Source organism: Ananas comosus, linkage group 4, assembly GCF_001540865.1.
Source record: "Ananas comosus cultivar F153 linkage group 4, ASM154086v1, whole genome shotgun sequence".
Taxonomy (NCBI): domain Eukaryota; kingdom Viridiplantae; phylum Streptophyta; class Magnoliopsida; order Poales; family Bromeliaceae; genus Ananas; species Ananas comosus.
Window position 1 is genome coordinate 11,488,269 of NC_033624.1, and position 14,463 is coordinate 11,502,731.

The window sequence follows — 14,463 nt, forward strand, 5'->3', positions numbered from 1 at the left end:
TTGCCCCAAATGTACTTGATAAAAAAAGAAATACAAAAATTCATTAATATTGCATTTAATGAGTGAAAAAAAAATACAGTGAACAATTCACTAAATCTATAAAAGAGTTGCTTGATTTATTACAGGACTTAAAATATTTAAAAGAAAAAATTGTACAAAGACCCCATCATTTTTCTTTTTTTGGNATATCTTTCTTAATAGCGTGATTTATTATTTTAAATTTTTTAGATACATATTTGACAATCATATAAAATATGGCCTAAAATTAAAAAATAATTTAAAAAAATTATAACTTTTTCTAATAATTATTATGTGCATTTGCACGTACATTTTACTAGTAATCTCATAAAGTTTTAAAACAAATAAAAATTTATTTGTTCTATCCTAACAAATAAAAAAAGCATCAGAAATAAAAAATAGACTCACTCTCTTCTTCCTCATACTTAATTAATTTTTATGTTTAAAAGTCTTATAAAATTATGTGCAATACATGCAATCAAAATGACCGTGTAATTAGCAAATTGAATTGATGAGAGGAGCCTCTTAAAATATTAATTAAGTTTGGAGAGTTTAGTTTGTAAAAATTAAAAGTTCAGACCCTTGTAATCTTTGTATCATTTTTCAAAATTTATTCAATGTTTTATAATTATTAAATGTGCAAGTTTGTTTCTATATTTTGATTACCGTCAATTATGTTAATTTTTTATTATTATATTTTTAAAAACATTTTAAGGCTTTTAAGGGCTTAAAATTTTTAATTAGTGTTAAGGTAAAAATATGTGATGAAAAAGATAATTGACAAACACAGTATCTAAATACACAAATGAATCTGAGGTATTTGGAAATAGTAAATATATTAGAGTTTTGGGAGTACAAAGAGCATCACTATATGTACACATCTAAAGAGAGTGTAAATTTTATACTCCCTTATTCAACTGTCAAAATCTTTCTTATTTTATCAATTGAAGTATATAATTTAATTATAATAATTCAGAAAGTTTTAGTCAAAAATTACAATTTGTGAATAAAGTGTGTGTGTCTCATAGTTTAAGGACCAAAAGCGCAATTTATTCTTTTCTTTAGTTTAAGTGCAACAACCGGAGAAATGCTATTTGTACACCCCAAAAGGAATATAAATTTTCCACTATCTTATCTTATGGTTCGGAAAATTATTTAACTTTTTTTTTTATATTTACAGAAAAAAATTTGACAATAGGAAGAAAAGATTTCAATTTTCGAATATAAGATTTATGCTTCTTCGGAGGGTTCACATGTAGCCGTGCTCGTGATAAAAAAGTAGTTTTTTGCATCAGCTCTTTCAAATTTTTTTTTTAGGGTTCTATCAAATTTTTATTTGCACAAATGACTCTCTTCCTACTACGTGAGCATCAAGTTGGATAGAAGAAGACAATGAATACGGTGATTCAGTCATCATATCACCATCATGTTTAAACATCAAATTATCGTATTTATATTCACACTCTAGCCTTTATTATTCGACTTAGGGGCAATGAGAATTAAAAAAATACATTAAAGGATGGGCGCCATTTATTAAAAAAGAAAAGAAGGAAGAGAGACTAAATGCAAAACAAAAATAAAGGAGTAAACTTCAAATACCCCTATGTAGTTTCGCATTTTTTTTATTTTACTACCATGTGATTTAAAGTGTATTAATTTAGTACTCGTGGTTTTATTTTTATCTTTTCATCAGATTTTTTTCGTTAAATCAGTGACGAAGCTAAAACTAAAAGGTATTTAAGTAAATACTCGATAAGCTATAGGTAGGGTATTTAAAGTTTTTTATATATAATTTAACGAAATATTAACGGAGGAGCTGACGAAAAGAAAAAAATAAAACCACTCATCTTGCCCTTGTTAGGTAAGACGCCAACAGCATGGGCCCTCCCGCTTAAAGGGCTCTATTCGGTCTCCACCGAAGTCGTAGAGTCTATAGGTTCGATAACCTTCTCTCAAGATTCCACCAAGTCATCGGTATCGTCAGCAATCTACTCTTATTTTTTGGTGTCAAAGAGCGAGTTCCTGTCTTTTGTCTTGCCCAAAAACCTTTTCTCATTGAAGAAAGACTCTCCTGCGGCAAGGCAGTCCAGCTGCTTTCTTTATCTCGCTTGCCGCGTGAAGCTTCGGAGCCCCCGGGGGTTTGATACTAAATTGATACACTTTAAATCATATGATACTAAAATGAGAAAAATGTAAAATCACATAGGTGGTATTTGAATTTACCCAAAATAAAAAACAAAAAAGTGAAAATTTTGATCGCACGTGAGACCCACGTGCGAACCCTCCTATCGAGCGGAAACAAAACCCCAGCGGTGGTTGTCGGAGGGAGGGGTACAGATGCTGTGCTTCTTCCTCCGCTACCGCTTCCTCTACTCCCCTCTCATGGCGACGGCGAAGCACCAACGCCTCCACCAAAGTAAACCCTAAACTCAGATTCACCATTTCCCCCCTTCAATTACTCTCTTTATCGCTCATTCAATTTATTTGCTTCTCCCCTGATCGCAGTCGCGGGAGCGTCGCTCGCGGGCTCCGCGAAGAAGCCGAAGACGATGATGGACTCCGCCATGAAGGAGGAGTTCGCCAAACACGCCGATTACCTCAACGCGCTGGTTCGAATCTGCCTTCTTTTTTTTTTCCCTTTTTTGTTTTTGTTTTTGTTTTGGGTCCTTGTCGTCGTGCTCTAACCCACATTTCACAACCCAATTAGATGACTAACCTAAAGACAATGAGAGCTTGTATACATAGTTAGTTAATTTGAATTCGGCAAAAATTCGGTATGGATATGATTAGAATAAAATTCGCATCCTAATTTTTAAATTTGTTGCAAAATACGGCTTATAAAATGGTGGGTTCGCCAGTTATTCGGATACGTGTTCGTCAATTAAAAATTCGAGATTAAAAATTCGGCTATTAAATTAAATTTTTTTTCTAGATTTATGCTACTAGCATAACGGGTAATCCTAGAATAACCCGAACAGTTCCCATCTTACCAATTTCTTGTTTGGGTATAAGGGGGGATAACCCCTTATCCCCCTTATCCACCAACCAAACACAGTGTAAGAATATAAAAATAGAGAGCTACAAGATAAAGTAAATTAAGCAAAAAAAATAATAGCAAACTACATTATACACTACGATATATAAACAATTAAGAGAAAAAGAGATTAAAATAGTCCATAATTAAACATAAAATATATAAGTTGTTTTTTTAGGGCGAGCGATTCATACTTAAACATAAAAAAATAAGGTTTTTTATTCGGATTTTCAATAATTCGTGAATAATTTGCAAATAATTCGGCTAGTTCAAAAAATTCCCGTTTTATTCCGTTTTTTGGGGGAAAAAATCGCATACGGACTGTTTTATTCGGATTTTTAATAATTTGCGAATAATTCGCGAATTAACTAACAGAGCTTGTATATCTGTAAGAAGGTTTCGTGAATATCAAGAGTAGGTGATGTAATTGTTGTTTTTTAGCTTAGTTATTCGGCTTGCTCATGTACTTTAATTGTCATTGGTGGGCTATGGTAACCAATGATCTTTCGCTTTATATTTCAAAAACTTTCAACTCTGAAGCTATTCCGAGAGTGGCATATTCTACTTGATTGTAGGATCATTGTTTCGGATTGAATAGGAATGCACTTTCTGAGTAGAAACCACAGTATGGTGGGGCTTGCCTTGGCTGATCCAATTCCAATTTAGGCTATTGGAACATGGTGACTGATAGATACTTACGAATAATGCACTGTCCATCTATGCTGTTATCTAATATTCTATTCTGATATCATCTCATTTTTATTGTGTTACTTAATTGTAGAATGACAAGAGGGAGAGAGTTGTAAAGGCTAGTCGCGATGTGACGATGAACAGCAAGAAGGTCATATTTCAGGTTCACAGGTAAGGCCGACAACATGTCTATTTTGTGCTTGGTTTGCCACTTCGCTCACATATTCACACGTACAGCTGTTCATTGAACATCTTTTACTAATTTGGCTTAAGCTTTATAAATTAACATATTTCTTTTGTTGGGAGTCACTAAATTCAAGCTACTAGATCCAGTTATTTCGTCTCCGCTCATCGAGCACGTAATTACTGATTTGTAGGTCACTTTGTGATTCGATTGCATATGCATAGATTATACAACCATGTAGTTATATTTCTTGTTTTCTACTACGGAGAAATTCAATATAAACTTCGTCAGATTATGATCACTGAAAGAATGACGAAAACTAATTAATCTCTACAGCATATCATCAAGAAATGCTTTGCAAGTCGGATCAGGTGAACATATTCAGTTATTTCCTTACAACACTGAATATGACCTATAAAGTTCTGTTTACATCATAGGGTAGAAATGTTAACTATACTGTTTCAAGCTCCTGTTCATCAGTAAAGAATCTTTTGGGGTTTTTGCTCGTTATTTTTTAATCATTTTATGAACCTTCTACTTAGTTCTCAGCTTCAAAAAACTTTTGAGTTATATGTGGTAGTTTTTAAGCTCTTTTAGTGTTGTTATGCTGTTCTTTTCTCCTCGCTCTAGAATCAGTAAACATAACAAAGAAGAAGTTCTATCCAAGGCAGAGAACGATCTCGCTTCTGTAACGGACCAATATATGTCAAGATTAGTAAAAGAGTTGCAAGGGACCGACTTTTGGAAGCTTAGACGGGCCTATACCTTTGCAGTTAGTATACTTTCACTATTATCTCTTTTGTTGGGCAAATTGCACCTGGGGTCTTTATTCGATCCCAACCTTTCCACTGTTACCATTCGATCGCTAACCTTCGTATTCCTTTCCTATTTTAGCCTTTTCTGGGACTTACTCGATTAGATTAGGTGGAAATTTCCTCTTAATCGCCATTATGAGAACTCCAAGAAAAATGCTTTGCTAGGAATTAGATCATGATTACATGGATACTTCTGTCCAATTAGATGGAGGAACTCCACCGGCAAAATAAGATTTCTATGAAACAGGTTAGGGACCAAATTGTAACAATTGAATGGTTGGGAGCAAACCGGAATTTTTGTGCTGCGGAATGTTCTGAAATTACAAGTTTTTACTATATTCCTATTGCAGGTACAGGAGTATGTCGAAGCTGCTACATTTTGTAGATTTTGCAAGACTGGCACTCTATTGAATCTCGCAGAAATTAATGCTTCTTTGTTAGCATTGAGTGATAAGGATGTTGAGCCATTGCAGATAAATGTTCTTGACTACCTTTTGGGGGTATGGATAATTTGTTCAGTTCTGCTTTATAGTGATGTCAACTGTTACTCTTTCATTGGAAATGAAATGACCCTTTTTCCCCCTCCTGGGATTTAGGTTGCAGATTTGACCGGAGAGCTAATGCGACTGGCCATTGGTCGAATATCCGACGGAGAAGTCGAATATGCAGAGCAGATATGCAAGTTTGTACGTGACATATACAGGGAACTTACCCTGCTAGAACCTATGATGGATGACAACATTGAGATGAAGAAGAAAATGGAAACGATGCTTCAAAGTGTTGTCAAAATTGAAAATGGTACGACTCCATTAACTATGTTTTAGTTTGGTTGATATGAGAACTCTTTTCACTTCTATCATTACGTCATATATTATATATATTACATCTAAGAGGATTTTCTATATGGAGCTAGAAACATAAATTGTTATAATGGGAGTTACTTTTTCTCCCCGAAAACGTTTCAAAGAAGTTAATTGTATATTCGCTACTAGATTCCAATGTATCGATTCTCTAATTGGTGCAGAGTTTGTTACCAAATCAAATAATCTTCTTGCAGTTTCGGACGATGCAACCTTGAGCGAGCCCTTAAGTAGTTCCTTTAGAAATGTGAATAGTTTTTACAAGAGTGAGATGGCAAGCTGTTATTTTGGGATTTGCCCTCATGTGTAGCACAAATTTTGTCGACAGGTGAAAGAAAGCTTAACACCACAAAGTAGAAAATGTCGCTGATGTATACCTCGGTATTAGTACTCACGAGCTTAGCTCTTTGGTTATTAGAGAACTACTTTCGCCTTAGAAAGGGTTTCGTCAGAACATTCAGATTTCGATGATCTACCCTTGTCCGTAAGATATGATGGTGATGATTTATTTAGGAAATCTCCTGATTTCATCTCTTGAATCTTCACACATAGACATATGAGACACCACAGAAATATAAATGTATCTATCTGTTCTATTTTATTTTCAATTTTTAAGTAGAAAAAGTCGTATTTTCTCTCTTATGCCTTTTTTTGATTAAAATCGAGGTAAAACTGTATGATGAACCACTCAGCTGTGGGCTATTCTGATATAGACCCCTAACATTTTTTCTTTTTATTGAGACGCCTCAACTCTAGCTTTCTTAATTGGCTAAAATACAGAAAATTCTCATGTAAATATCTGTTTTTTTCACTCCCCTCACTCCCCCCTTCCGACTTTCAAAACCTTAATTTTTCCTCCTCAAAAATTTCAGAAATATTGTTAGGGAATTATGACGTTAATGGAGAGGGCAAAATGACCAAATTGCTAGTATTTTCTATAAGATTTTTTTTTTATGTATTTCTGTCATTTTCAAGAATATTTTTAGTATAAGTTATACAAATTAGACGGAATAGTAACAGAACCTTGATGGAGGGGACTAAGTGGATCAACTTAAAATTTTGATGGGATAAAATATAGGTTTTTGAAAGTCAAGGGAAAAAGTGAAAAACGGGTATTTCTAAGGGGGTTTTCTATGACGCCTTTTAATTAGATTGTTTCTGTCAATTGTAGTGGGCATGTTGTGAAAATCAATGGCTCCGCCAGCTATCCACCATAAAGTGTTTACTAAAATCTGCAGTTTTAAATTTGGACAGAATCGCCGTTAAATTTAATTCGATCCCCAATTGAACCGGTGGAAATAACACTAATCAAAACAAGCTAAATCGACTGGTGTCAATAATGCAAGTGAAGTTTGTGGTCAATTCGAATGATCTCCATAGTTTTTACAACGGTCGCTTGATTTGTCTATACGAATAACTGTGATAACCTCTTCAATTTTCCTTGTTTTTCAGCTTGTTTCGGTGTTCATGTGAGAGGATCAGAATACATTCCTTTGCTTGGATCCAGTGATCCTGATTACTCCTTTCTGGGTGTACCGGACTTCGAATAAGGAAGCTTCATAAAACCTGATACAAAGTGATCATCATGCAGTACGGCTGCAGTATTCGAGTTGCAGAAGCTTGTTGTATCAAAGCGCGGATGTTGACTCTTTTCTGGAAGAAGAGAGAGTACACTCAGATCTCATCTTTCAGTTTGTGAAAACAGACCTCTGATTTGCAATCTCTCCAGAATCTGGCAAATTAGAGTAGTTCTTTCTCTGTTTTTGGTCAAAACTTATGTATAAAAGTCCAGCTCAAATCCCTTTTTTTTTAAAAAAAAATTGCAAAGCATAACATCTCCTAACAAGCTGGTTTATAAAGTTTCATGCAATCTGAGACAGTTAAAAATTTGGCTTCATGATGCTCCGCGGTGATGAAACTGAAACAGACTCTTCATGTTTTTATTGTAGATCTTTTTACTGATTTATTATCAGATATCTTATTTTTGCAGACCCTAAATGGTCTTGGTGTTGCCAATGTCATGTATTATCAGAGTTCACTGTATCAACCTGCTTTTACTGTTGGGCAAATTTCAATTAGCCCTCATGTGGTTTAGGGTACTTTTTTATTTTGTCACACTTATTTCAAAAGCATTATTTTCTTATTATTTTGTGGTTTTGTTTTTTATTTTATGGTGAAAAAGCTCTGTTAAATAGAGTAGTAAAGTGACATATTTTACAGAGTTGAGCTCCTTTACTTTTAACTTATGCAAAAGGTAAAAATAAAGGAGAAACCTCAGTTAGTTTCTGAATAGTTTAACACAAATTGCCATTGGTGATTTAAAAAGAAAAAAAATTTCTGTAATTTTCTCTTTATATCACTACAAAGACTCGTCGAGCTGTCAAAATTGTTACAATTTACAGAATATTGTAAGTAAAAAAATAGTACAATTTATAAATCATACCTTGGCAAAATACAATATTTAGTATAAGACTCAATGAAACACACCGTTAATAGAGTATGTATCTTGAGACGATGCACTTGTACAGAAGAATAGAGTATGCTATTCATTTCGTTTATTTTTTTTAAAAAAAACTTAGTTGAAAATGTGATTAAGTTTCGAAAGTGAAACTTCAGATACCCACTGTCAAGTCTTTTGTCGTTGAACAATTTGTGCTGTTTGAAACATTATACTTTTACGTAATGGCGCTGGGCAGTATTATTTGCAAAATTGATTTTGATATTAACAAATATTTTGATTAACCTGGTCATCATTTACTAACTAAATTTGAATAGATTCCAAAAAAAAAAAAAATTTCACACAATAAAGATAAATGTGTTAACATCACTTCCTATGGCAGCACTAAGCAAGGTTAAATAAGTGTTAAGAAGTCAACGAAATTATTGTATTTATTATTTATTAAGATGCATCATAAACATTAAACAATCATTATATATATATATAGGCCGTGGCTACTATACTATTATGAGTATTGGAGCCCTTGTACTCATAAGTTGTTTTCGATGATGGAGCTTCTAAATCGACGATACACTCCGTTAAATATGATCTAGAGTATTTGAAACTTCTAGAAAATAAATTTCGTAAATTTTCGAAATCATAATAAAGTCCATCAAGCGGGTATAAAATGAATGGTCAAAATTGAACGACGTCCTTAAAAAGGATGATCGGATCATTAAATTCAAGATCAGAGTTATTGATCTTTATCTAGATAGTGAATAGAATTTTCTATTAAAAATTTAACAAATTTTGATTCTTTTACACCGTTAAACTAGCAAGTATCCCATACCGGCTATTAAAAATTGTCAAATTTGTGACCTCTTGATCGTAAGGTAAATGATGTCGAAAAATTGTAAAATTTGATTTCTATAAGTTTTAAATGCTGTAAATAACGTTTAACGGTATAGATTGGCGATTCGGAAGCTCTATCATTGAAAACGATTTATGAGTACCGGGCGATCGTACTCATAATAGTATAGTAGCCGAACCCCATATATATATATATATATATAAAGAGAGAGAGAGAGAGAGAGAGAGAGAGAGAGAGAGAGAGTGCTCTGTTGGGGTGCTTCTAATAGCACCAAACACTTGGTGCTACCAAATTTTCTACCGTTAAATTTTCTCCTTTGTACATTTCCATCCGTTAGATCATACTATTCAATCAGTCATCCACTCAACCCTATAAGATCACTATTATTCTAATCGCACATTCTTTCATCCAAAAGTTGGAAACCTAATAGTATTAATGACTTAGTGCTTTTACAAGTATTTCAGCCTAATTATATATATATATATATATATATATAGAGAGAGAGAGAGAGAGAGAGAGAGAGAGAGAGAGAGAGAGTTGAGCTGGAATGCTATTTGTAGCAAATGGGCTCCATTGCCATCCATTTGTTTTCAATGATGGAGCCTCTAAATCGACGAACGATATCGTTGAACATGATCTATACCACTTGAAAGCATCTAGAAATCAAATTTCATATTTTTTCGATATTATTTTCTTGTCCATCAAATGGACACAGAAATGAACAGCTGAGAATGAATATTCTCTAAAAAGTGATGATAGGAGTCTCGTAATCAAGATCGAGAGTATAGATTTTGTTCTAAATAGTTTAAAGAATTTTATAACCAAAATTCAATTGATTTGAATATCGTTACATCGTTAAATGAGAAAACGCCTCATATCGACCATTAAAACTATAAATTTTGAAACTCTTTGATCATTAAGTTTGATCATTAAGTCAATGTGTCGAAATGATTTAAAATTTGGCTTCTAGATACTTCAAGTGGTATAGATCATTTTCAACGGTATTGATTGTCGATTTGGAGTTTTCATCATCGAAAACAAATAGATGACAACGAAGCCCGTTAAATACCGATAATATTCCAGCTCAACACTCTCTCTCTCTCTCTCTCTCTCTATATATATATATATATATTCTCTGTTATGATTATTTGTCTATAACCAATCAAAATTTTGTTGTATACCTCCCTGTTCCTTTCCCCACCTACCTCCAATTTTTTATTTTTTATTTTTTTTACCTCTCTCTCATTTTTATAGCATTATTAGTTGTAGGCTATGCATTTCCCTGTTCTAGGTAAAAAAGCACGGAGACCCCATCAACTGTAGTTTGTTCTAAAATGGCCTCTTAAATTTATTATTATTATTTATCGACACTTTTTTGGCTTTTAATCTTTGTTATTAGACTTTTTATAGTTAATAAATTTAAAAAAATTTATTAAGTTTTAGCGATTAGTTAATCTAATTTTATGTGTTTCAAAATAGTTCATCAATCAGTTTGGTAAAAAATTTTAATTTTATTATAGCTAAAATCGCTATTTTTTTTTAAGAAAAAAAAGATAAATTACGCTTTTGGTCCTCAAACTATGGGGCGTGTGACACTTTAGACCTCAAACTTTAATTCATTATAATTTTTGGATTGAACTTTCTGAATAATTTGCAATTAAGTCTCACAGTTTAATTTTTTTGACTAAATGTTAATAAATTACTAGCATAGAAATGATGCAGTTTTTTAATTATTGATGATGCAATAATAATTAAGAAGCTACATCACTTCTATATTATTAATTCATCAACATTTAATCCAAAAAAGTAAATTAAAAAACTTGATTCAACAATTTAAAAAGTTCATTAAAAAATTACAATAAATTAAAGTTTGAAAAATAAAATGTCCCGCACCCCATAGTTTGAGTACTAAAAGCGTAATCTAGGGTAATTTACCCCCCTAAAAAAAAGAGAAATGTTTAAGTCTAGAATCCAAAGAAATCGTAATCTTCATTATCCCTTAATCCAATGATTTAAGACTTTAAAATTTTTTTTTGCTTTTTATTTTAAAAAAAAGAGCAATAAGACTAGCGTGTTAATAATAGTCTTTAAATGGGTTAAATTGTAAAAATTTTAAAGCAACGCTATATATACACTATAAAAGAGGTGTATGATATACATCCCATTTATTTAATGAGTAAATAAATGTGGGTAGTAAAAATATGTTATTCATTAGATTAGTGAGGTGCAAGATATATATCCCTTTCAGAACGGGCTTTTTTATAAAATGACCCTTCAGAAATTCAAAATTGGCAAAATGACTCTGCCAAAATTTTATTTGTAAAACTAACACTCCTTTCGCTACGTGGGCGCCACGTCAGGATTTCTGACAAAGACGGTGAATCGTTTACCGTCTTTGTAATATTTATTGTAAAAGCAGTGAATGGCTCACCGCCTTTAGAAGGCAGTGAACCATTCACCGCCTTTAGAAGGCAGTGAATTTAGTGCAAAATCTCCCTTACCGCCCTTTCCCCCTTTCCGCCCTTTCAAGTCCGCCATTTTTGTGCCATCGAGAAGACGGGGAACGATTCACCGTTTTATCAAAGACACCATATCCATTCACCGACTTCACAACAAATATAACAAAGACGGTGAACGATTCACCGTCTTTTTGAGGAATTCCTGATGTGGCGCCCACGTGGCGAAAGGAGTGTTAGTTTTACAAATAAAATTTTGATAGGGTTATTTTGCCAAAATCGAATTTCTGGAGGGTCATTTTATAAAAAAGCCCTTTCAGAACATACAAATATCTTTTTTTTTTAATTTTTTTTTAAATAGAATTGGAGATTTGAGAATAGCATATGGTTGAGAGAGTGTCCAAACATTTTGCAATGATATGTTCATGTCACATCATTCTCTATCATTTTAATTAAATTGTTGACCATTGACTATCAGAGTCCAATCATTCTTGATTTTGATTTTGGTGCAATTTTGGCCCAATCCCTTGTAATCCACGTGGATATCGTGATGTAAAGTCTCACAAGTACACTTTTACATTTTTTTCCCACAAATATTATCTATTTGAACTTACCTCTATTATCCTTCAAACTTGGAGTAATATTTTTTTAAAAAAATTCTTTATTCATTTTGTTGACATTTTTTTTGAAGCCACTTTTGTTTTTATGCTCGTTATTATTATTAAAATTTTTGAATTTATTTTTCTAATATCAAAAATAAAATTTAAAAATTCAATCACATCAGTAAATTTTAAAGAGAAATAAAATATTTGAAAAGAAATTTCTTATTCATTCAAAAATAAATAAAATATTTTAATATTTAAAGTGATATTAGATTTTCTTTTTTTTGAATTTATCAATAAACCTTGATTTTACTATTGTATTAAAAAGATTTATAACCTAAAAATAGGCTTAAAAAAATCACATTGAACTCGCAAATTTAATCCACCTGCTTCTCTGAAATAAATGTCAGAGAGAGTCTTGACGAACCCTTAAAATTTTGCAATATTTTTTTTCAGAAATTAAACTTTTTACACTAACATATTTTTTGCACATTTGCTCGGATTTACAATTTGGAGAGAGAGAGAGACATAAATAATAAAAAGAAGAGAAAATCTCATTTTTGTTTAAATATCGAAATAAGTTATCCAGTAATAATTTATTCTATATAAAAATATTCTAATATGATTGTAAGTAAGAAATTTGATTTTTATTATCCATAATTTGATAGAATAACATATTTCACCTGAGAGGTAATTTATCTTACCCCTAAAAATAATTAAAAGATCGAATATAATATCCAATTTTAAATATTTGATCCTACACCTTATCAATCAAATATAAAAAAATTTTAAATAAATTAAAGAGATATACTGAATAACTTAGTTGTGTATCCACAAAGGGCAAAGTGGTTCTCTATACGGGTAAATTGTACACCAGTCCTAGAAATTTTGTCCATGCATCATTTTGGCCCTTAAATTTTTAAATTCGACATTACAAACTCCAAACTCTTATTATAAGGGATTTTATTTTGGTCCTTAGGTACATCTATATACCATGCATTTATTAGCTATTTATCTAATTCATCTGTGCCACATATTGAGTTATAATTTTTATTCAATTTCAAAATTGGATAATCGAATTAAAAGTATAAGACAGATGAAGAACCTATAGATTTGTGGGGTATAAATATATATACATATGAATTAGGTGTAAACAACCATTTTTTTTTCAAGTTAATTAAGGACAAAAATAATGTTTGAGAATAAAATAAAACTTTTGTTGAAGTCCACATACCAGCAGTGTAATATACCCGTGTGTTTGGTTCGAAGTCGGAATCGGTATCAGAATCGGAATAAGAGTTAGCTGGAAACGGAATCAGAATGATTCATTATCTCATTCTGTTTGGTTTGCCACCTGAGTCGGAATCGGAATGAACCATTTTTATTGCCGGTGTTTGGTTCAAATAGATGCCAGAAATGTAATCAAATTAATATGCCAATTTTATCTTTATAGTAAGTATATTAGTTTAAATTCAAACTTAAAATTATAATTTAAATTTTAATTTGAATCCATAAATTTAATTTGAATTTTAAATAAAATTTGAATAAAAATTTAGTTTTTAAATTAAACTTAAATTTAAATTCAAATTTATAAATTAGATTTGAAATGCTTTATTAAATTTTAATTTTAAATTTAAGTTTAAATTAAAATTAAAATTATAAATATAGTTTTAAACTTAAACTTATGTTTTAATTAGAAAAAAATAACCTTAACAAAGTTAAATTTAATCCGAAGAAATCTATTCCGTCTAGATTCAATTTCTAATCTGGCCTCCTTGGCCGGATTGAAAAAAGGGATAATTGGAGGATTTCCATTCACCTGAGAATCGAAATCAAAATCGGAATCGGAATAAGAATTTTGCATATCAAATACGGACAAACAGATTCGTCCATTCTAATTTCGATTCCAGATTGAAAAAGGGACAAATCAAACACGCCCTGAGATCGTTTGGTTCACTCTATTTTATTCTATGAAAACATTATTTTCATAATTTTCGTTTTCAAGACTATTTGATGAAATTTGGACCAAAAAAAAAAAAAAAAACTTGGAGGAAAAATAATTTCTTTGGGAAACAAAATGGACAAAAACTATACACTTTTCAATCAGGAAATTATTTTCTAAAATATTTTTCCGAGAAGCAAGCACCGCATAATCTAATATTATATATATATAATTATGTGTATAATTTATTTAACTATAAGCTATTTTGAATCGGCTACTCAATCTTTTAAAATTTTAATTTGGGTATCCAATCTGTCAATTTATTTGATTTGAATCAGTTAATGACACTTTAAATTCAAAATCGAAGCTAATTGCTTATTTTGATGAATTTATAGTTGCGTGAATCGTATGAAAAATATACGAATTAAATCTGTAAAGATAGACAATACATTCAAATTGTGAGGCTAAAGCGTCGCTAGTTAACTCAAATCAAATAAATTTAAAGATTGGATAGTAAAATTAAAATTTTAAAAGATTAGATAGTTGATTCAAAA

General features: G+C 31.5%; 1 protein-coding gene across 1 annotated transcript; it reads left to right on the plus strand.

Annotated features, from left to right (window-relative positions):
• LOC109709703 (translin-associated protein X) lies at positions 2,346-7,716 on the plus strand. The gene is made up of 7 exons (XM_020232030.1): positions 2,346-2,434; positions 2,524-2,627; positions 3,834-3,913; positions 4,557-4,698; positions 5,092-5,241; positions 5,338-5,539; positions 7,054-7,716. The coding sequence occupies exons 1-7, from the start codon at positions 2,356-2,358 to the stop codon at positions 7,149-7,151; spliced, it is 855 nt and encodes a 284-aa protein (XP_020087619.1). The 5' UTR covers positions 2,346-2,355; the 3' UTR covers positions 7,152-7,716.